The 22,128-nt window shown below is 36.6% G+C and overlaps 2 protein-coding genes across 3 annotated transcripts in view; one reads left to right on the top strand and one right to left on the bottom strand.

The window, feature by feature from the left end:
- Positions 1-16,364, top strand: part of Apool (apolipoprotein O like) — a 67,886-nt gene extending 51,522 nt beyond the window's left edge. For both annotated transcript variants that reach the window (XM_008822568.2, XM_029558599.1), the window contains 3 exons: positions 7,800-7,913; positions 8,116-8,227; positions 15,805-16,364. In XM_008822568.2, coding sequence (XP_008820790.1) covers positions 7,800-7,913; positions 8,116-8,227; positions 15,805-15,893 — 315 coding nt within the window. In that variant the 3' untranslated portion in view covers positions 15,894-16,364. The remainder of the gene's footprint in view (positions 1-7,799; positions 7,914-8,115; positions 8,228-15,804) is intronic.
- Positions 16,013-22,128, bottom strand: part of Satl1 (spermidine/spermine N1-acetyl transferase like 1) — a 24,938-nt gene continuing 18,822 nt past the window's right edge. The window contains exons 3-6 of the mRNA XM_008822909.2: positions 21,589-21,669; positions 20,411-20,512; positions 20,063-20,103; positions 16,013-19,269 (exon numbers count right to left, since the gene is read on the bottom strand). Of these exons, the coding sequence (XP_008821131.1) occupies positions 19,102-19,269; positions 20,063-20,103; positions 20,411-20,512; positions 21,589-21,669 (392 nt within the window). The 3' untranslated portion in view covers positions 16,013-19,101. The remainder of the gene's footprint in view (positions 19,270-20,062; positions 20,104-20,410; positions 20,513-21,588; positions 21,670-22,128) is intronic.

Here is a 22,128-nt window from a genome sequence, read left to right as displayed (position 1 = left end):
ACTAAATAACCTAAAATAGCACAGGTTATTGCCATAGACCTTGATTGACTCCCAGAACTTGACAGTAAGACCCTATTGCTGAAGAGAGGATATACTTTTGACACATGATTTGGAGCAATGAAGCTGGAACTGACCTGGAAGCCTCCCTGAAAATTAGCTCTCATAGTTTCGGAAGATACTGTGTAAGTTGATAAGGATGAAAATCAATCAGTAGTTCAAACCCCAACTTAAAAGGCTAATAATCACAACAGCAAACTATCTCTATTGTGAAGTAGAGGCATGTTTATTTTGGGGGTAATCAACAGCTAATTGAACTTAAAGCCTGCAAAACTAAAAAAAAAAAAACCCTGAAAAATACGCATATAATATCTGAACATTAGTGCATGTGTATAGCTGAAGGCTGTATAACAAGGAACACAGTGCCAGACAGGAAAAGTCTGCCTTCGAATTGTTGGTCAGGGCAGTCCAACAGACTCCCAAAATTACACAGGCTATTGCCAGAGCCCTTGATTACCTCTCAGAACTTGAAGATAAGACCCTATTGCTGAAGACAGGACTTGGAGAAATGGAGCTGGAACTGACCTGGAAGCCTTCTACCTGAAGACTAGGTCTCACAGTTCTAGAGGACACTAGGCAAGTTGCTACGGGAGAAAAATCAGTCAGTGGTGCAACTAAGCTTTAAAGCATAATAACCACAACAATGACTGGCAGAACAAAATATCTCTATTGGTGTAGTAGTAGCATTTTTATCTAGGGGTAATCAACAGCTATCTAACAGGACTTAAAGCCCACTCAGTGGGAGGGAACTCATGGATGGCACTGTAAATACAACCAAGTACACATGGCTAGAGGTCATAGATTCTAGAGAAACGCTATCTCTGTCATATCTAGAAAAATGAAATTTCTTACTGTTTGCTAGATATGGATCCTTATATTTAAAGACAAGTATACCATACACCACTCATCAAAGAAGTAAATTTTTTCAACAGATGGAGACCATAACAGAGTTCCACAACTGGTCACATAGAGAAAATGTATGTCTGTGAGATGCCCTGTTCTAAGTGACACATCTACAGCTGGATCTCTACACCTAAGGCTCATGGAACATAGCAGAATAGGAGGTAGAGGAAAATACTAATACATCCTCAATTCTCACCAGTGAAGCTTCTTCATATGACAGTGTGTTGCACACAGAAGGCCACAATCAGCTAGGTTCTAGAGAATAAGAGACTGCAAAGTATGTGTCCCTGGATAGGACTCCTTTATTAAATCTCACCCATCCATGACTCACGGACCATTGTGGAAAGGGGGGCAGATTATAAGAGCCAGGGTTGGTGCATGAACATAAGAAAAGAGAGACTTTCTGGCCACTGGGAATTTGCAGTGATGGTGATAGCATGTATAAGACCCATGTCAACTCAATCAGACAAAACCTCAGCATAGAATGAGGGAAATGGGCAGCAGGCCCCAACCCTAGCCTAGGAACTGTGGGCAACTGATTACTGCTGGGTGAGGGACAGTAGATATTCTTTAAGATCTCTAGATAGACTGACTAGACTCCTGTGGATGAACTTGCACTGAAGGACATCTGGGTACAAATACTTCACCAGATAGAACTTAACAGATATGACAGAATGCATGAAATCCAGTGGGGGGGTGGCTATTGTGGGATGCAGATGGTGGAGGGAGGTCTAAATTTGATCAAGTTCTATTATGTGAACTACACAAAAGCTCAATAAAAATATATATAATAAGAAAAGAGAATTATCAGACAAGGGTTTTAAAGGAATGTCAGAAAGGACCTTTCTTATTATGTGTGTTTTTTAAAGAAGTAAAGGGCTAACAGCTTTCAAAACAAATTATAGTCTAGGAGGTATTCGCAGACTAAAAGCCTCACCCAACTTATTTGCCATTTTGAAAATATGATTGAATATGGGACTATTCTTTTTAAAAATAATTTTCCTTACAATAAATATTTCACCATTAAGTTACATGAAGGTTAACCAAGTAGTCTGTCTTTGCACACTGTAAAACATGTAGGAATAAAATCATGAATTGTTTTAAAGCTAAAAATACTAAAATTCACTGAGGTTTATTCCTTTTGTGATGACTGCAATCCAACTAGTCCATCTGTTAATACCCATGTTGTATACTAGACTCTCATCGTTGGCTTATCTGATAACTGCAAGTTCTTTCCATTTGACCAATATTTTCCACATTTTTAAAAGTCCCTTAAGTCTGTCTACTTCTGTTATCTCTTTATTTTTAAGTGTATATCCAAAGGAAATAAAATCAGTGTCCTCAAGAGATTTGTACCTCTGGGCTGGAGAGATGAGTTAGCAATTAAGAACACTGGCTGCTGTTGCAGATGCTCCAGGTTTGATTCCCAGGACTTAAATGATGACTAACAACCATGCATAACTCCAGTTCCAGTGAATCAGATGCCCTCTTCTGACTTCCACAGGCACTGCACAACATGGGTGCACTTACTTACCTGTAGGCAATACAGTCATACACATAAAAATAGTAATAAAAAAAGAGATCTATGACACAATATTCTTTGTAGTAGTGCTTATAGTAGCCAAGGTTGGAAACAATTTAAATATGCATCGGCAGATGAGTGGTTAAATAAATTATGAGGCATATGTATAATGAAATGTTATTCAGTCATAAAGTGGAAGGAATCCTGCTGTATGTCACAGTACAGATGAATCCGAAGGACATGGAGCTAAGCAAAATAACACTGCCACAGAAAGACAAATACTGAGTGATTTCAATTATATGTTAATAGACTTTAAAATCCTTGAATATGTTTGCAGAAATAATGTTTCTAGGTGAAAATAATATTGAAATATGGCAGGGATTCCTAAATCTAGAAATTTAATTAAATTCTCACAGAAGTCTTGGGTTTGGGTGGAGTGTGAGATTCATGCGATCAGCATTTTTTGGTCCGTCTACCATGTGTTGGTCAATGTACTAAGCTGTAGTGAAAATAATAAAATAGGTAAAAAGTTTAACGAAAATTTCTTCAAACTATATTAAATATATCTTTTTATACATAGGAGTATGGATTACTATATGACAGTGGTGGAATTTCAGGTTAGTATGCAAAGGAAGGATATAGTATTTAAGAATGACTTGGGGATACTTAAGACTTTAACAAGCTATCAAGCAGAAATAAATTTTAGATGGGATAAAGATCTGGTCATAAATTGAAATGCTGTTTAAAACAAGAATTATGTTTAAATTACTTTGAAATAAGTAAGATATTAAGTAAATCACAATCTTGAAGCCATCAAAGGAAATACTGATGTGCTTGACTACATCAGAATAATTACAGTATAATTACAAATTATAATAATTATAAAATAATTATAGTACACCATATAGACAAGTGAAAAACTTGGGAAACTACTTGCAATACATACCACAAAGGGTAACATTCTTGATCTATTTAGATAGAGCTCCTACAAATATGTAACAGAGATGTATACTCCTTAGAAAAGTAGAAAAAGTATATTAGTAGGGAATCCACAAGGTAAGATGTACGAATGACCTAACATATGAATGATACTAGGGTTTTATCAGCAGTTACATAAATACTAACTTACTAAACCATTTATCTTTTGGTACTGATAGGATTTGTTTTTGTTATAGTGCTTAGGCTAAAGCTCCAGGCCTCATATATAAGTATTTTACCACCGAGCATACCCTGGTGTACTCATTTGTTGCCTATCAATTTCATAAAGACTTAAAGGATTCATAATTCTTGTGCTGTTAAATAGGGTATGAAAACATGTATGCTCTTGATGGGAGTGTAAATTGCTGCAGTGTATTGCTAACTTTCTGGAAGGCAATGTGATAATAAAATCAAAATTAGTATGCTCCTTAATTCAGATATTTCACTCAACTGTAAATGATCCCAGTTGCATGTTTCAGGAATAGGGCACTAATTTTAGCATTGCTTATACCTGTTTCCATATGAAGAAAGAGCAAATAGCCCATAGGCCAATCAATAGGGAATTTGTTAAAGAAGACTGCTTTAAACTACTGTATTGCTTTTATGTTTTTCTCTACTGGAGAGGGAGTATAAGGTCTCATGCATGCAAGGCAAGTGCTCTTCTACTGCGTTGTATCCCCACCCAGCTTTGTATTGCTTAAGTTTTTAAGTGTAGGTAAATAAGTAAAAACAATAAAATATTTTTTGTTTGACGAGCATAAATATTGCTTAAACAATCATGTTTGTGGCAAGTGTAATCTTGAAACGTTCTTCATAAAACATCAATAGCTGTCAGGTGTAGTGCCACGTGCCTTTTACTCAGCAGAATTAGGCGGATCTATGTGAGATGAGACCAACCTGGTCTACATAATGAGTTGCAAGCCCACTGGGGCTACAGGGAGACTTGATCTTAAAAAACAAAGCAAAACATCAACAGCAATATATATTAACTACGAGGAAGGGTGGGAAAAAGTCAGAAGAAGAAACCAGAAGATAGTCATAGGGAAATTGCTGTTAATGGAAGTAACAAATTTTAGGAATTAATTCTAGCCTCTGATTCTATATGTTTGTAGCTTATTTCCCCCTCCCTTTTCCCCACCCTTTCTTCTTTTCTTCCTTTGTTGCTTCCTTCCTTGACAGAGTCTTGCTATGTAACCCAGGCTAGCCTGGAACTCAGGATCTTCCAGCTGGGATGTTACAGTTGTGTCATCACTCCCAAGAAACAGACGTTATTCTCTGGGGAAATTAGTTGGTGCCATTTCTTCCCTCAGGAATGGAGAACAGGTTATAATGTTTTAGGCAAAAGCACTAATCTTACTTACAGCATCTTAGAAACCTCATTTTTTTTCAGAGAGCTGTTTATTATCTCAAAATATTTCTTCCCAAACTTTTGTAGATAAAATTTTCACTTAGCATAAAGTCTTCCAACATAATCCATCTTGTCAGAAAGGGAAGGACATAGAATGACAAATCATTTTTCCCAAAATATATTTTATTGAACTTTCATGCATTTCATACAACACATCTTAATCATACTTAGACCCCCACCCCTATCTGCACCCACCCCATAGCCCACCCACCAGATTTCATGTATTCTGTCATACATGCTAAAGGCCTATTGAGTCAAGTTTGTATACCCAGATTTCCCTTGGTGAGTTCATCCACGGAAATCTGTTCAGCCTGTCTAGCATGACTCCCTTAAAGAAGACCAAGAAAGATTGTAATAGCCAGGGGTGGTGGATGACCATAAGGAAACAGGTTTCCAGACTTTTGGGAACTTGGTCATATGAACTTACAGCAATGGTGACAACATGCAGAAGACCCATGCAAACTCAGTCAGACAGAATGACAAATGTGTGATATCACTCATGAAATCTAGAGAGGTTAATCTTAGAAGGAATATTACAGAACAGTGGTTGTCAGGAGCTGGAGATTGAAAGAAATGGAAAGTATTTGTGTATAATGAAAGTTTTAAGTTACAGGACAAAAACTTTATAAGACAAAAACTTCAGGAGATCTATGTGTTGTAGGGCAATTATATCAAATAAATATTGAATACTTGAAATTTGCAAGGGGAGTTGATTTTAAGTGTTTTCACCTCCCACATATAAAAGGTGAGCTGATAGATATGCTGTTTAGCTCGGCTACAGGAATCACACAAAAATATATGTATACCAAAGCACTATGTTATACACCTTAAATAGGTACAAATTTTACTTACCATGCCTCAATAAAGCTGAAAATGTAAACTAAAAATAATAAAATAGGTGTTTGAGTTCAGTTCAATGATAGAGTACTAGTCTAGCATGCACAAGGTTTGGGATTTATCCTTAACACCACAAAAATAATGTTAAAATAAATAGATGCAATTTTAAATTGACATGTTACATTTGACTTTTACATGATACAAGAAATTTTTCATACAAGATTTGGGAAATACTCCTTTGTGTTATGTAAACTAGAGGTTGATATTTTTACTGTAGATTGTGACATAATCACTCAAAATGACCTGTAACTGTCACAGATTACCTGTCCTCTTGATCAAGGAGGCCATGGAGACCCCACCAAATGGACTTGAACCAGTGTCTGGTCTACATAGAAGAGGGTCAAAACAGATAAACATTTCCTCCATGCTTCCAAGTGAAGCCAGCCATGGTTGAGAAGGACCTTTGACTTATCTTCACATAGGTGGAACTGGTGAAATAAAGGAGCCATGGGCTCCTTCCAAGTCCATGTGACCCCTGAGGAACAGATCCTCAAACATCCTTAAGAGTAAAAATAAAGGGGCTGGAGAAATGGCTCAGTGGTTAAGAACACTGGTGGTTCATGCAGAAGACCCGGGTTCGTATCCCAGCACCCACCTGGCAGCTAACAACTGTCCATAGCTCCAGTCCCAGAGGATCCAACATCCTCTTCTGATGTCTGCGGGCATTGCATGACATGGGTGCACTTATCTACATGCAGGCAATACACACATACACATAAAGTAAAAATAATAATTTTTTTTAAAAAAGAGAGTAAAAATAAATTGGTCTATCTGGGCCAATTGTATGGTCTTAAACACCCAAAAGGAAAGTATAACCAAAGACTGAAGGAATCAATATAATTCTTCAAGAATCCATTTGTATAGCTAAAGGCTACATAACAAGAAACAATGCCAGACAGGAGATACTTTCCTCAGGGTGGTGCAGGAGACTCTCAGACAGTAACCTAACATGGAACTGGGAAAATGAACAGCAGACTCTAATCTGATCTAAAGGAATATTGGCAACTGATTGCTGCTAGATGAGGAAGAGCTGATCTAAAAGAAGGAACTGTACATAGGCTGACTAGATTCAGCAGATGGACAAGCACTGGGGAATGGCTGGGTGTGCTGACAACACAGTGGACAGTAACAGGGATTACAGAGTGTATGGCCTCCAGTTGTGAGGGAGGCTATGGGAGGGTGCCATTTGGGATGTGGGTATATAGATGAATAAGATTGTTTGGAATGTTCTGTATGAAATACACACAAAAAAATTAACAAATAAAAAAGCATAAAAATTCGCTTCATGTTAATTAGTAGAGGTGAAAAACATTACTGTTGAAATCTACCTGATGATTTTATATCCGTGCTCAGGTGCCAAGGATCTCAGAAAGTAACTGACTCTCACTAGTAATAATCAGATACATAGAGATTAGAGACACATGTGCAAACATCTAAGTGTTAGTAGCATTGACAATAAGGTTTTCTGTATGAAACAGTGTATTTTAAAATGAAATGGAGATCTTTTTTAAAGGTTAAAACCTCATTCAATTTTATGTCTTATAGGGTTTATACTGAGTACAATATTGCAAAACTGTATTAATTCAACTGTTAACCTAAAAATTACAGCCAATTTTGAAAGAGATGCATCTTTGCTCTGGAAATTGTTATTGAATATGTTAACACTGTAATGAAATGCTTCTTCTAATCATGTGGTTATTAAATAAATAAATAAATAAATAACTTGATAGGAATTTTAAATTGTTTATTTATTTATTTTTACTTTATGTGTATGAGTGTTATGCCTGCATGTAGATAAATGCACCCGTATCGTGCAGTGCCCACAGAGGACAGAAGAGCCTGTCAGGTCCCCTGGAACTGGAGTTATGGACAGTTGTTAGCTGCTATGTGGGTGCTGGAACCGAACCCAGGTCTTCTGCAAGAACAGTCAGTGTTCTTAACCTCTGAGCCAACTCTCCAGCCCCTGATAGAAATTTTAAAGTATGTTTGTTTTAGCTTTTAAAATGTTACTTGTCTTTCTTTTTTTATTGTTAGATAACTGGGAAAAAGGCATACACTACAAGCCAGCAAATATATGAAGCTGTTAAATCATTGTGGACAAAAAGCAATAAAAAAGAACCACTCCCTGAACCTAAAGAAAAAACTAAGGTAAAGTTTAAATAATCCAAAAAGGTACACAGTAACTTTTGTTGATGTTAGTCTTGGTTTGTAATGGTGATAATAGATAGAAGCCGAGGACAAAATGAAAATAAAGAGCAGAATCCCAAAACCTTGCTATAATGTAATTCTATATTTTATTTGTTTATTAAAATGATTTATTTATGAAAGACAAATCTTTCTTGGTAAACAGGTAGGAAGGTCTGATGAACCACCTCCCCAAACAGTGCATGTCCTGAAACATTCAGTGCCTTTGCCAAAAGAACTCACCTTTGAGACAAAGACCAAATCCGAACCCACCTCAGGTTTGTTTGAAATTATTCAGTTTTGTTGCCATTATTTTACTAAATCATTTTATAGCACTGTAATTGGTACTTTGAACTTATATATTTTCCTGAATGTTATCTCTAATATATTTGCTTTGAATCTCTTTTTGGGTTATAAACATAAGGGACTTAAATACTTGAATTTTTTTTAATCACCACCTAGTTCATAATGCAAGTCTTTCTGTGTGAGGGCGTAGAGTGGCACTGCCAGTTTGAGTGAAACATTTAATATCACTTTATAAATGTGATCTATTTTATCAGGAGGAGGAAAGTGTACCTTTCTGGATTGTATCAGTTGACAGTTATGAGTCACACCTACATAAAGGATATCAGCTTCCACTTCTCAAGCTGTTTACCTGTCAGTCTTCTGTCAGTTTCCTGTCAGTCTCCTTTCAGTCTTGGTTTCTACCATCTGTAGTTTTATTAAGTTCAGGCACCAAGAGAAATTTCAGCATCAAATAATAGATGTAGCACTGTTACAACTTTGCTAGTATTCAGTATTTGCAATTAATACTTTGTGGGACCAAAAAGGGATAGTTATATTTCCTAAGGAAATCTACTATGATTTGACTGATCAAAAAAGAATGTAGTGAAGTGTTTAAAACCACATCTTCACATGAACCTACCAGTCACTGATTTGCATAGATTTGTCTTTCTGAACAGTGTGAATGATTCGACCCAAAAAGGTGCATTACTGCAAAGGAAATATAACTAACTTAGAGGGGGAAAAAAGTGGAAATAGTGATATTATCTTCCCTTGATAAAACATGTACTGTGATGCAGAGTCCTTATGTATATTGTTATTCAACCCACAAAACAAACAAAAACCCCACCTCTGATATATTAGTAATTATTCCCATTTCATGATGAAAAGTTTCAGGAGCTTAAACAACTTTTTCCAGATCATTCAGCTTCTCGGTAGCAGAGCTATATTTATAGCCAAGATCCTCCAGATGCTGCAGTCCCACCTTTTTTTATTGTGTATATTTTTTCTAATTTAAAACCAGAATTTAGTCTCTAATTGCATCCTTCTTCTCTCTCAATCTTTATAAAAGCTGTCATCAGTGGTGGGCATCGTGGTGCCTACCTGTAATCGCAGCTGTTGGGAAGCTTAAATTGGGACCGAAATACCCTTACCTAATTTTTTTTTCTTTATATACCTATGTTCTGGAACCCTTTACCCACCTGTCTTGGATGATGTGGTATATGAAGAGCATTCTAGAGAGACCTGGAGTGGGAAGTAGATGACAGCAATATTTGTCATTATCACATGTCTGAGTTCATGCTACTATATAAAGGGATACCATACATTGTATTGCTTATAGTAGTAGTTTATATCTTCCATTCTAGAGACTAACGTGCAAGAACAGGGTGTCAGCACAGCCAGGTTCTTCTGAACTCTTCTGGCTCATAGTTGACCTCTTGTATCCTCACATGGTAAGGAAGAGAAATGAAACAAGTTGTCGTCAGGACAACACTTCATAGAACACAAATTCCATTCATAAGGGCTCTACCCACATCACTTCATCTAATCCTGATTGCTTCCAAGAGGCCTCACTTCAGAATGCTGTCACGTTGGTGGTTAGGGTTTTAGTGTATAAAGCATAAGAGTGTACATTCAGTTCATAACAATATGTCATTGGAAGGTGATTATCTTACTCTCTGAATTTATGGTTTCTCCATTTCACCTATAATCCCAAAGTTCTGTGACATAGGAAACAGTAGTGATTATGATCATGGGTTTAGGATATGACTTAAGGCTAAATGCCAAATGCAATGATTTAATCATTCTATTGCCTGAGGCAAGATACCTGACACCACAGCTTCACTTTCTTCATCCACAAAATAATCCTCACAAGACTGCTATTAGGAGTAAATCTGTTTCTGCCCCTCTGTTTCTCTGTTTTTCTTTCTTTCTTTCTTTCTCTTTCTCTCTCTCTTTCTTTTTCTCTCTCTCATCTGCACACACACAGACACACACACACACACACACACACACACACACACACAAACACACACAAAGGATCTTAATATGCAACTCAGGTTGGACTTAAACTACTGGCAGCCCTCTTGCCTCAGCCTCCCGAGTGCTGGAATTATAGGTGTGTGCCATCACATCCTATTTTAAATAAGATTAAATGTAAAGTACTGTGTCACGTATATACAGATTTGTCAATGAGTATTAATAATTTTAAAAACTTGTTTGCCTAGCATAACTAGATGTTTTAGTGATGAGCAGATTTTCATTTGATATAATTTAAGATCAATAGCTAGAAAATCTAGCTATGGTCACCACTTATCACCATACAGAATAGAAATATTTGACTGACACTATAGCTTTGAATATGAATTTCATTAGTCCATACTATCTCATGTACATTTAAGGTTAAAATTACATTATTTGGGGAGTCATATATTTATAAATTTGATGTCATTGACCACTTCGAAAATCTAATGAAAGCAGAATGAATTTCCTCACAATTTTACAGGATTAATGCTTCTCTACAGTAGTGGCTAGTAACCTACCAGCTATTGCCAAAGCTCACTCATTACTTGTTTTTATACATTCTACAAGCTGATTGGTTTGTACATAATTTAAATGGTTGAAAAAAATGAAAAGAATACTGTTTTATTCCAGGAGACAAATGTATGAAAATTGGCCAATAAAGATTTATTTGAATATAATCAAATCTATTTGGTTATATATTATCTATGGTGGTTTCTTTTGTACTACAGTGACAGAGTTGAACAGTATCAGTGGACATTATAAGGTTCACAAAATTGAAAATACTCTTCACCTTTTGCAGAAAACATTTTCAATTCCTATTCTGCAGGAAGAAATTAAGCTACATGTGTAAAACTTTGTCCCCCTGATGATATTCATTGAGCTGTTTGTAGATCAGTAGAATAAACAGCCTAACCCTCTGCAGGGAAAGACCAGATGTTCTACATCCTTATAGTCCTAAGGAGATGGAAATTTTTTTGTTTGGAATTGGGAGTGCCATGCTGGACAAACAAGGAGGAGCTAGAAAATTAGCGACTGTCTGAATAAAATTATAACACAGCCAAGCCCAGCTCAATGCTTGGCTGGATTGAGATGATAAGTGTGTCGTCCTTCTTAAAAGAGGAAAAGAGGCTCTGTCTCTGGTAGTTGGTATCAGCTGGAACACCTACAGTTCTTTTATACCATACAACCAAAATGCTAGGTAAAATGATAGTCATCCAAATAAATAGAACAACATGACTGTTAATGAAAAAAAGTAAAAGCCCCAGACCCATGGATGACATAAATATTGAAATTGGCAGAAAGGGACATTGTGATAACTGTGATTCATATGTTATATTGAAAAAAATGATGGACAAAATGATGGGCATCCAAAAATGGATGATAAAAAAATTTCACAAGGATTTGAAATCAATTAAAAAAAAACACAGGACCATATTTTAGAAATGGAAAATACAGTACCTAAAATGAACAATTCATTGAGTGGGATTAAACAACAGATTATATACAGAATACAGCATTAATTAGCCAAAAGACAAGTCAATGAAAAATACTAACTTAAACACAGAGAAAAAAATAGGGCAGTTTGTGAAAAATGACTTTGCAGTGGCTAGTCTCTTTAAGTGTTTGACTGCTGAGAAGGTGAATATGGAACGTCATCCTGACTTTAAATACAAGCAAACGTAGAATTTCCAACAACCCTAACTTTTCTGAGTGATTTATGAGGGATCTCTCCCACCTTTTATAGCTAACTTGTTTCAATATGTGAATAAATTGTCAGTAAATTATCTAATAACATTGAAGTAATCCATTATTGTCTTCTAATCTTAAACATCTTTATTCCTTTTCTGGTTGCTATGACATGGCATTTTTAAAAGGGGACCAAAACCCATTAAGCAGAAAATTGGTTGTTATTAGAGTCAAAAAATGTGATAAAGCACAAAGAAAGTGTAGTGACTAGGCATTGGCACTGAAGAATAGTTTTATGACAGCTCATGCATTTGGAGAACGAGAGAGCTTTTGATCAGCTCACAGAGTGGACAGATTTCTAACAGGGAATGTAGGGTCCTTAATCTGTCAGATGAACATGAGATGTAGCTTTTAGAAAGAGTAAAATCCAGATGCTTTAGGCTAAGTGGTTCTAAACTGGAGGGATCCATACACAATTACATGAAAGTTTTTTTTTTCTTCAAAATTAATAGGCTCAGACTCTATGTAATAATTACACATCTGAATCTCCTGTGATGTGGCCTCTCACCAGAACAATTATACAAAAACTTCCACATGTATTTCAACCCTTTAAGACTTTGTGAGGATTGGTGATTTCAGGGCAGAATTCTGGACTTTTCCAGTTCAGGAAATTTATGTGAACCAAATCTTTGACTAGATTCAGGACAAGAATATAAAGTAAGAAGAAAATAACAGTGCTAGAGGCCTTACTAATTTATGTGCATTGTTAAGCAAATCTGACACAGCCATATTAAATTATCACATCCCTACTAATATATCTGTATGATACACTTATCTTAGAGGAGTAGCCACTGTCAGGTTGTCCATACTCCAGTGGATGAATCCACAACTATGCACATATGAACAGCACTGATTGGATGAGAGGATGAGAGAGAGAGAGAGAGAGAGAGAGAGAGAGAGAGAGAGAGAGAAACTTGAACTGGGAAGGGAGATATAAAGGAGGAAAAAAGAAAAGAGGAAGAAAAAAGGGTGGGAGGAGGGAGGAAACTTGATCTGGGAAGGGAGATATACTGAGGAGAGGGGCCAGGGTGATGTGGAGGGAGGGAGTGGGGGTAGATATGATTACAATGCATTAGATATATCTATGAATGGCCACTGGTAGGTTCTTGATGTTACAGTGCGTGGCCTCATACGTGCACATATGGGCAATACTAACTACACTTAATTAGTTACAAAAAAAAAAAAAAAGACACGGCGCTCGGAGGGGCATATATTTGGGGAAATATGGTAGGGGGTGGAATGGAGAAATGGGGGTTAGATATTATCAGACTTTATTTTGTACGTGTATGAAATTCTCAAAGATAAGGTAAAAATGTTTCCAAAAACTTTCAAATAACACTTTTCACTTCGAACGATGGCTGCCACCAGGTGGCAGTGAAGATGCATTTGAGAAAAACTGGCAAGAGCAGAGCCACTAGCCGTTCTTTATTTTAAAATTTTAAATTGTTTTCTTGAATTTTAATGTAGTTTGTACAATACATCATAATCACATTTAGACCCCCTCCCCTATCTGCACACCCCATAGTCCCCTCACCAGAGTTCGTGTATTGTGTCATAATTGTTAAGGACTATGGAGTCAAGTTTGTGTCCCCAGATGTCTGTCAGTGTGAATCCATCCACTGGAGCCTGTTCAGCCTGTCTAGCGCCACTCCCTTAAGGAAGATGAACTCTCCCTCATCCAGCAGTGATCACCTGCCAATAGTTCCTCAGCTAAGGTTCGGGCTTCTTACCCGTTTTCTCACTTCTATGCTGGGTTATGTCTGGTTTGAGTATGCATGGGACTTGTGCATGCTGGCACTATTACTGTAAATTCATATGAGCAAGTTCACAGAAGCTTGGAAAACTCTTATTTCCTTGTGGTCATCCACCATTGTTGGCTCTTCCAGTCTCCCCACGCCTCCTTCTACCATGATCCCTGAGCCCTGAGTGGCAGAGGTTTAGTATAGGAATCCTATCATGGGACATGCTCCCTTCAGTCTCTTATTCTTTGCATCTTGGCCAGTTGTGGCTTTCTGTGTCAGTCACCATGTATTGCATGAGAAAGCTTCTCTGGTGAGAGTCTATTCTCTCTGCCCTTGTTCTGCTGTGTTCCATAAGCCTTAGGTGTAGAGGTTGCATTGTAGATGTGTCACTTAGTGCTGGGCATACTTTACCCTGTGTTTTTTGTGATAAGGCCTTTCTCAGAATGTATTAAAATGTAAAAGTAAATATATAGTAATATATGATCATATTTAGATGTATTAAAATATTGTTTAGTAATAGATTTGATAACTTGTACTTTTTAAGTGGGGCAAGTGAAAATATTTTAAGATAATCTATATAATAGTGTGATATGAAAACACCTATGATTTCTTTTGGTGATAAAAATGTAAATGTAATGCTGTTGTGGTTTGTTACCTACATTTATTACGGAATACAATGTCCATCTTCAAAGATTAGTAATGGTAGAGTCAAATTTTCCCAGTTCAGTTAATAGGGCACATGAATCCCATCATAGACCTCCTATGAGTCCTATCCTGTACTAAACCTTACTCACCCACAGCTCAGGGACCATTGAGGGAGAGGGAGCAGAAAGATTGCAAGAGTCAGGGTTGCTGCATGAACATAAGGAAATGGGCATTCAGGCCTCTGGGAACCTGCTTATGAACTTGCAACAATGGTGACAGCATGTATAAGAAGCATGCTGGCCTAATCAGACAAACACCCAGCATAGAAGGGGGGAAATGGGCAGCAGGACCAAACCTTAGCCAAGGAACTATTGGCAAATGATTACTGCATGGTGAGGGAGAGTAGATATTCTTTAAGGGAGTGATTCTAGATAGGCTGACCAGACTCCAGTGGATGAACTTGCACCAAGGGACATCTGGATAGGACTTAACATGTATGACAGAATACCTGAAATCTGTTGGTGGGGCCCTGTGAGGGGCGAGGAGGTGAGAGGAGGTTTAAATGTGAATAAGATGTATTATATGAAATGCACAAAAACTCAATAAAAATTGGGGAAAATTTTAACATTTTATTTACTTTCCAAAAGTTCTACTTCTCCATATTTTGTTCTGTTTCAACAAATGTCCTCCCCGTTCTTCTAGTGTCTCAAGGTAGTCTTTATCACACAACATATTTAATCCATTTAGAAAGTTCTAATCATTTTACCTTCAAAATTTTTCAGTCTTTTTTCCACCCTCCCATTACTGTCATTCAAATTTAAACCCTCAGCATTTCTCAGCATTTGCTTCCCAACTGGTATCCCTATATCCACCCTTGTTCCCCTATGGTCTCTTCTCTTCAGACATGAATACTCTTATTTAAAACATAATACTATGTCATTTATTTACTCAAAATCCCCCAGTAGCTTCTCATCTCATTAAAAAAATTCCAAATATTAACCACGACTCTAAAGTAGCCTGATCTCCTCTCCTATGACACACCTATGACACACTCCTATGACCACCATTTGTCTACTGTACTCGAGCCATATTAGGTCTTGAGGTATCCATTACACTTGCCATTTCCCATAGATACTTACAGGGTATATGTTATCTCCCCCAACTCTTTTCTCAAATATCACTCAGCCACCCTGTATAAAACTAGAAATTATACAATTACTTCCTGTTTTCCCCCATGCCTTCTTTTTCTGCACAGCACTTACCGTCATCTGATTTACTATATATTTTATGTATGTTACTGTCTGTCTCACCCATGATAGGTTCATGAAGAGATCTTATATTTTGTTCACTGCTGTATTCTCAGTACCAACAGTAAATTTGTTAAATGTGTTTTTCTCACTTTAATGCTTCATCAGGTGCTACACAGTTTATACCTGGCCCTGAGCTCATGGATCACGGGCAGTCTCATCCAGAAGATAGAGATATGTACAGCACTAGAGGCTGAAATAGATTGCAGAGGGAGCCTGCATAGAGAGCTGCAAGATGTATGAAGTTGCAAAAAGTGCTGAAAACTCATGTAATGGGTAACTGGCAGAGCATGACTTGAAGTTTTTCCATGACATCTTCAAATGAACAGTTTGGCCAATCATAAAATTAATTCAACACAAATTATGAATGCAACACAAACAATATTAAGTAATTGATCAGGAAACGGAAATAGAAGTACTAGGCTGCAGTTGATGACTTCTACCAGAATTTATTAGAAATCAAAATAGAGTGAAGATGTGAATGTGAGAGTAAAATCTTAAAATATGCATACACATGTGTATGTATACATATTTATGCATATGCACATATGTATCTACTCCAGTTTTCCAATTATTGTCAGTTAACATAGAATGGAGAATTGAAGGATGTGTTCTCTCTACTTTTTTATTTCCCAGAGCTAGAATAAAATATCCATATCTTAATGGCATATGGGCTTGGATTTCTGTCTTTTTTTTATTTATTTTCACTACTCTTAAATACCTGAAAACATTTCTATTTACGAGGACCATTATACTACATGGTACTAATGACGCTTAGCAGTTTTGCTACTGGTTTCTTGAGTGTTATGTTCTGTTTCTCTAAAGAGGTGTTATAAACCTTTCATTCTTCTCTGGCATCCTATACCCATCAAAGTTGGCTGTTTCCTGTTTCATAGGACAAAAATGTACAGTTCTTGAATCTGACCATTCCCAACTCCCCATCTAACGTCTAGAGTTACTTTCTTAGTCACACTCCTTTTCCTAACACTAATGTTTCTTCTTGGGTTCCTTGTCTCATTCCTTCCCAATTTTTTTAGGACTGTGTTTCATCCTGTTAATCTCAAGTCTCTGGTTTCTCTTTTTATTTATTTCTTTTCCTCAACTGCCAAATGATTTAGCTTTTCTATACAAAAGCAAAGTAAAAAGACAAAACAGTCTACATCTTTCTGCAAGCTGTCCTTCCTCTTGAGCGCTTATGATTACTGTATGTCTTTTAAAAGTAATTAGTGTTGCTGTCCTTCCTCTCTTTCAATTTCTCTTGAAACTTGCAACATCCTGACCTCAATACCTACTTGAATTATTGGGTAATCATTGACTCCTAGCCACTCCCTCCCTTTGCTTTCTGTTACTCCTGCTTTTCTTGTTATTCTTCATTATTATGTTGCTTTAAGTTCTTTAAATGCTGAAATTCTTCAGCTTCCACCCGCTGTGTAGAGTCTCATTTTCATTCAGGCAGCTTCACTGGCTTAAGCTACCATTTCTGTATCATATTACAGACCCTATGTCTTTCTAGTGCTGTGGACAAATCTGTATTTCTGATGAGCCTTTCTACCTATGCATCATGTCAAATATACATCCTTGCCATTAAGGCAAACACAAAATTCTGTCTATTCTCTCCCAATTTCATCTTTCTCAAATCTATTTATTATTCTTCCTTCTCTAATTCTATTAGTGTTCTTATTCACATCTTCATCATCACTCCCTTGAAATGAAAGCAACATCCTGGGTAATCTGCACACCACTAGTCTTCCTCTCTCTTACTTTAAAATGTGGTTTGCTTGTAAACAAACCAGGTAACAGTAGTTAAACAAATAAATATCTATTTAAAGCCAGAAATTAAGTGGTATAGGCTTAGTATAATGGTTCGTTAGTAACATCAATACCTAGGCTTTCTACACTGAACTCTTTAGCATACCTCATAGTCACAAAATGACTTCTGTACCTCCAGGGAGAACATAACACATTCACACCACGAAGAGGTAAGGGGAGGGTGTGCTGTGTACAAAAGTTGAGTCTAACTTCTTTTCATTAGAATAGTAAGTGCTTTCTTACAGTCTGAAAGTTGAGACTGAAATAGGTTTCTTAATGAAATTTTCAGCAGTTCCATTGCTTTTAGAACCAAATCAAAATGCATACTGTCTGATCCGATCTTCCTTTTTTGGGGGGGTTGTTAGCCTGAGCCTTTAATGGCCGAGCTATCCCTCCAGCCCTTATCTGCCTTCTTACACACCTTTCCAATTAATATTAGTGACATTCCACTTGATTAGTGAACATGCTTTGCTCTTTATGACTCTTGTTCACTGCCTATGCAGTTTCTTCTCTGTATGCCTTCTATTTTGTTTCACTCCATATTTTAACTTCCTACTCACATTTCAAGCACAGTTCAACTGTCACCTTTCTCAATTCTCCATCATAGAGTTTACAGGTCTACTATATTCCCGTGTTTTGGGGATTTTCCCATCTATGGATAAGTCCAAAAGACAGCTATATTATTTCAAATTATTATGCACAGACAGTATATACAGTAGACCATCAGTAAAACATGTATGTAACCTACACTATTTTAATAAGCATTTTCTCATTGATAAGTCTTCTTAATATGTACGGCTGATACATACATATCAGAAATTCAACTGTTCTGCTGTGATGGTTGTAGATGGTTACATAATAATAGTTATAATGCTAAAAAAGGACTATACTCTACCAGGAAGGATAGAAACATACATATAAATAACAGTGTGGTATGTGGTATCTTGTCTAAGTACAACCAATGAGTTGCAGATGTACAGAAATGGAATGTAGTTATGGAACAATGGCGAAGACACAACAATATTAAATCTGATCAGGATGAGGAGTCAGTTCCTTGGTATTTTTTCATAAGTATGGATTTTAGAACTTAGCACTGGATTTTTAGTTCTATTCTAATGGATACCTACTTCCATTTCTAATAGAACTTTGGATTCTAATGGATTTATTCTAATGGATTTTTATTCTAATGGATACCTAATTCTATTTAAACATACCATACTTCATCTTACATAAAGCATCATAAATCTTTAAGATATCATTTTTGTGTAGCATTTATCCCAATCTCAAATATATTAAAATGTGAAAAAATCAGCATCCTACACTTGATGAAATATAGTTATTAAAAACTTAAAGCCCAGTGTCAGTGGTTATTGAATTATGTACTCTTATATTGTGAGAACTCTTATAAGTCATTAGTATTTAGTTTGGGTAATTGAGAGTTGACTATATCTGCAAAATCATTTCAAAATAAAATATGTACAAGAATATTAGGATCACTTGCTGTATTTTACAACATTCAAAGTTAAAGTGCTGTTACTTAGGTGACATTCAAATGTTGGAGCCTACGTTGGGAGGAGTTGTTAACTAGGATTTTTTTCATTCTTCTGCAATTTCCAGGAGATCTTCTACCTTAAACCTGAACAAATGCCAGCCTCCCTCACAGGAAAGGTCTAAAGCCCCTAGACGAGTGTAGTATTCAACAGACTCCTGGTTCCAAATGACAACAAGAAACTGCATGGCATTGCATTGGGTGCTGAGTGCTACCTATTTCAAAACAAACAAGTAGGTAGTTATCTTTATTTGACAGTATAGTTGTTTACATTTTACTGACAGTCTACTGTATATACTATATGTGTATAATAATTTGAAATAATATAGCTGTCTTTTGGACTTATCCATAAATGTGAAAAGAAAAAACAGTCCTACTAGTCTAGCCTTTAAATTCTTTATAAGCCCCAAATTGACTTACAAAGTTCTTATTCTACAAAACAAGTTTACATTAAGTATAACACATGTTCTCACAGATATTCCATAAATATAAAAGGCCATTTTCTATCATTACAAATCACATTTCATGAGTAAAATTGCATTATACTGTCCCTCATGTTTATTTATCATTGATAGAAGATAATGTAGTCTGCTTGTAGATTACACATTATCTCACTATCTCTTTTTTCTATCTATATGTGGAGATCTGAGCACAACTTTGGTGCCATCCACTTTTTGTTTGAGACAGTATCTCTCATTGGCCTGAAATTTCTCCACATAAGTTAGATTGACTGGCCAGTAAGCACCAGAGATCCACCAGTCTCTACCTGTTCCATCTCCTCATCACTGGGTTACAAGTGTGCACCACCATTCCCAGCCTTTTATATGGGTTCTGGGGATTGAATTCAAGTCCTCATGCTTACAAGGCAAGCACTTTACCAACTGAGCCATCTCCCCAGCCCTGGTATTACATTTAAGTGATATGATTAAATAATCTATGCCCTGTTTAATAATGCTTGATGAATAAAAAGGTAATATATAGACTATCAATACTAACTGTAATACATACCTGACTTAGCTTCTTCAGCATTTCAGTCCCAATACCTTGACCTGTAAAATAGGTATTGCCAAATGGAGACTTTAGGTTGAAAAACTTCACTTAAGTAGTTACTTGCTTTAGTTTTGAGGTAATAAGATATAAAACCCTGTATCTTGTTGTCATATATTCTAAATAGCATATATTGAGGCTCAAATCTGAATGTTTTTCATATATTTTTATATCTAATTAGCATGATAAAGTGGTAATAGATTATTTATTTTAAAAATCAGTGACACAAAAATGAGTCTCTAGTCCTTTCATTAAAATGTAACTTAATTTAAAAAGTATTTGTAAGTAGCATTATAGTTGTACGTTTACCTTGATAAGCCTCAGTGATATAAAAGTCCTCTAGGTGAAGCACCTTGCCAATCCGTGTGTCATATGTGAAGTAGTACATGGCAAATCCAATAGTTAGTGTTCCTAGGGCAAGAGGAGAGAGGAGAAAAAGAGGCTAATGCTTTAAATCATAGAAATTTATAAATCTCAAAATAGAATACCAGAGGGTATTTGTTTGTTTTAACTAGTAAAGAAATAAATGCTTGATGGATAAAGTCTCAGTATATAAATATACAATATAGAAAAATATACAATACAGAAGGTTTACTTTGATTATATACAACCTTTAAAAGATAGTATTTCATGTGGTTTGACAGTGTTGTGAATCAATTTCCTCCAAGATAAGATATTCCACCTTGGAGGGAAGCTCCTTATGATGCAGGATGTTCTGAGGGGAGATGAAACAGTCCATCCTGTAGGGAAGCTTCTTAAGAGGCAGGATATTGAAAGGGAGTTAAAACAGGATGCTCCAAAGGGAAGTGAAAGTCCATCCTGCAGAAAGCTCCTCAATAAGCTCAGGAAGTAAACAACCCAGTAGCCTCAGGAAGTCTCTGAGACTGACCAGATTCACTAGGTCTCTCCCTCCCGAGTGTATATAAACCCTAAGGAGTGTGGAGGGGATCTCCCACAAGCTGAGCTGCCTAGAAGAGGCTCAGACCAATTGAGCTACTTGGAAAGGATACTCTCCAACCTGTTGAGCTGCCCACATGGTGTGCAGTATACTTCAGGTGTCCTGCTTTGGGGCACCATCACCCATACTGGGGTAAGATTTTGGTGAAGCAGTTTCCTTTGAGTCATTTCTGCTCTTGTAAGGAACTCCTCACTCATACTCTTATAAATCTGCCAATAAAACTCATTGGTTCATCAAGTTGGACTTTTGTGGTATCTTTACTTTGGTCTGTCATTGGTCCCCTATCTGGGGTGAGTAGACATTTGTTCACATCTCCCCAGGAATAGTGTCACACAACGAACATATGTTCTTAAATTTTTTAATATTTGTATAACCAGAGCTACCGTAACAGTTTTTTTTTATTTAAAAATACACCAGTTTGTACATTTATACCCTTCTTAGTGCTATTTACATGAGCTATAACTCTACTTTGTTTTCAGATATAGAAAATACATTCTGGATTAAATTAGAGATGAAAGATCTACATTACCTGATTCTATTTGTTGATTGGGTGCTTCAGCAATCAGGCAGTGGAAAAGGGGATTGCTTCCAAAGCCATCCCTGAATAAATCTAAAATATCAATTCACATTTGTCAGCATTTATAACCAAGCAAGGATGACAAAGTAGGACACGCCAGGAATTATGCTTCCTACATGCACAGCCACAGTACTAGTGGGAAGTGTCTGAAGTAAGTATTTTGGATCTGCAGGGGTTATTGCAACATTTGCAACTTTCAGAAGAGTGGCTACTAAAGTGCAGTTGGTTTAGGTCAAATGCAGCCATCAGTGTGGTGCCAGCTACCTGCCTGTCCCCCTTCCAGGGTCTTGGCATACAGCTATAGGAATGACAGCTTATATTTTTGGAATAGGTTACTGAAACCAGGATGATCAATAATTATTTTGTCTTCAGTATACTGTGGTTTTATAGTCTTACTGGTCTATGACTATGATGATTGGCAAGAAGACTTGTAGGTAGATTGTCATTATTCCAACTTCCACCAATGTAAATGACTTCCAAGAAATTAAATGG

The sequence above is a fragment of the Nannospalax galili genome, unplaced genomic scaffold, assembly GCF_000622305.1.
Source record: "Nannospalax galili isolate Female #2095 unplaced genomic scaffold, S.galili_v1.0 scaffold10, whole genome shotgun sequence".
Taxonomy (NCBI): domain Eukaryota; kingdom Metazoa; phylum Chordata; class Mammalia; order Rodentia; family Spalacidae; genus Nannospalax; species Nannospalax galili.
This window is presented reverse-complemented; position numbering and strand designations above follow the sequence as displayed.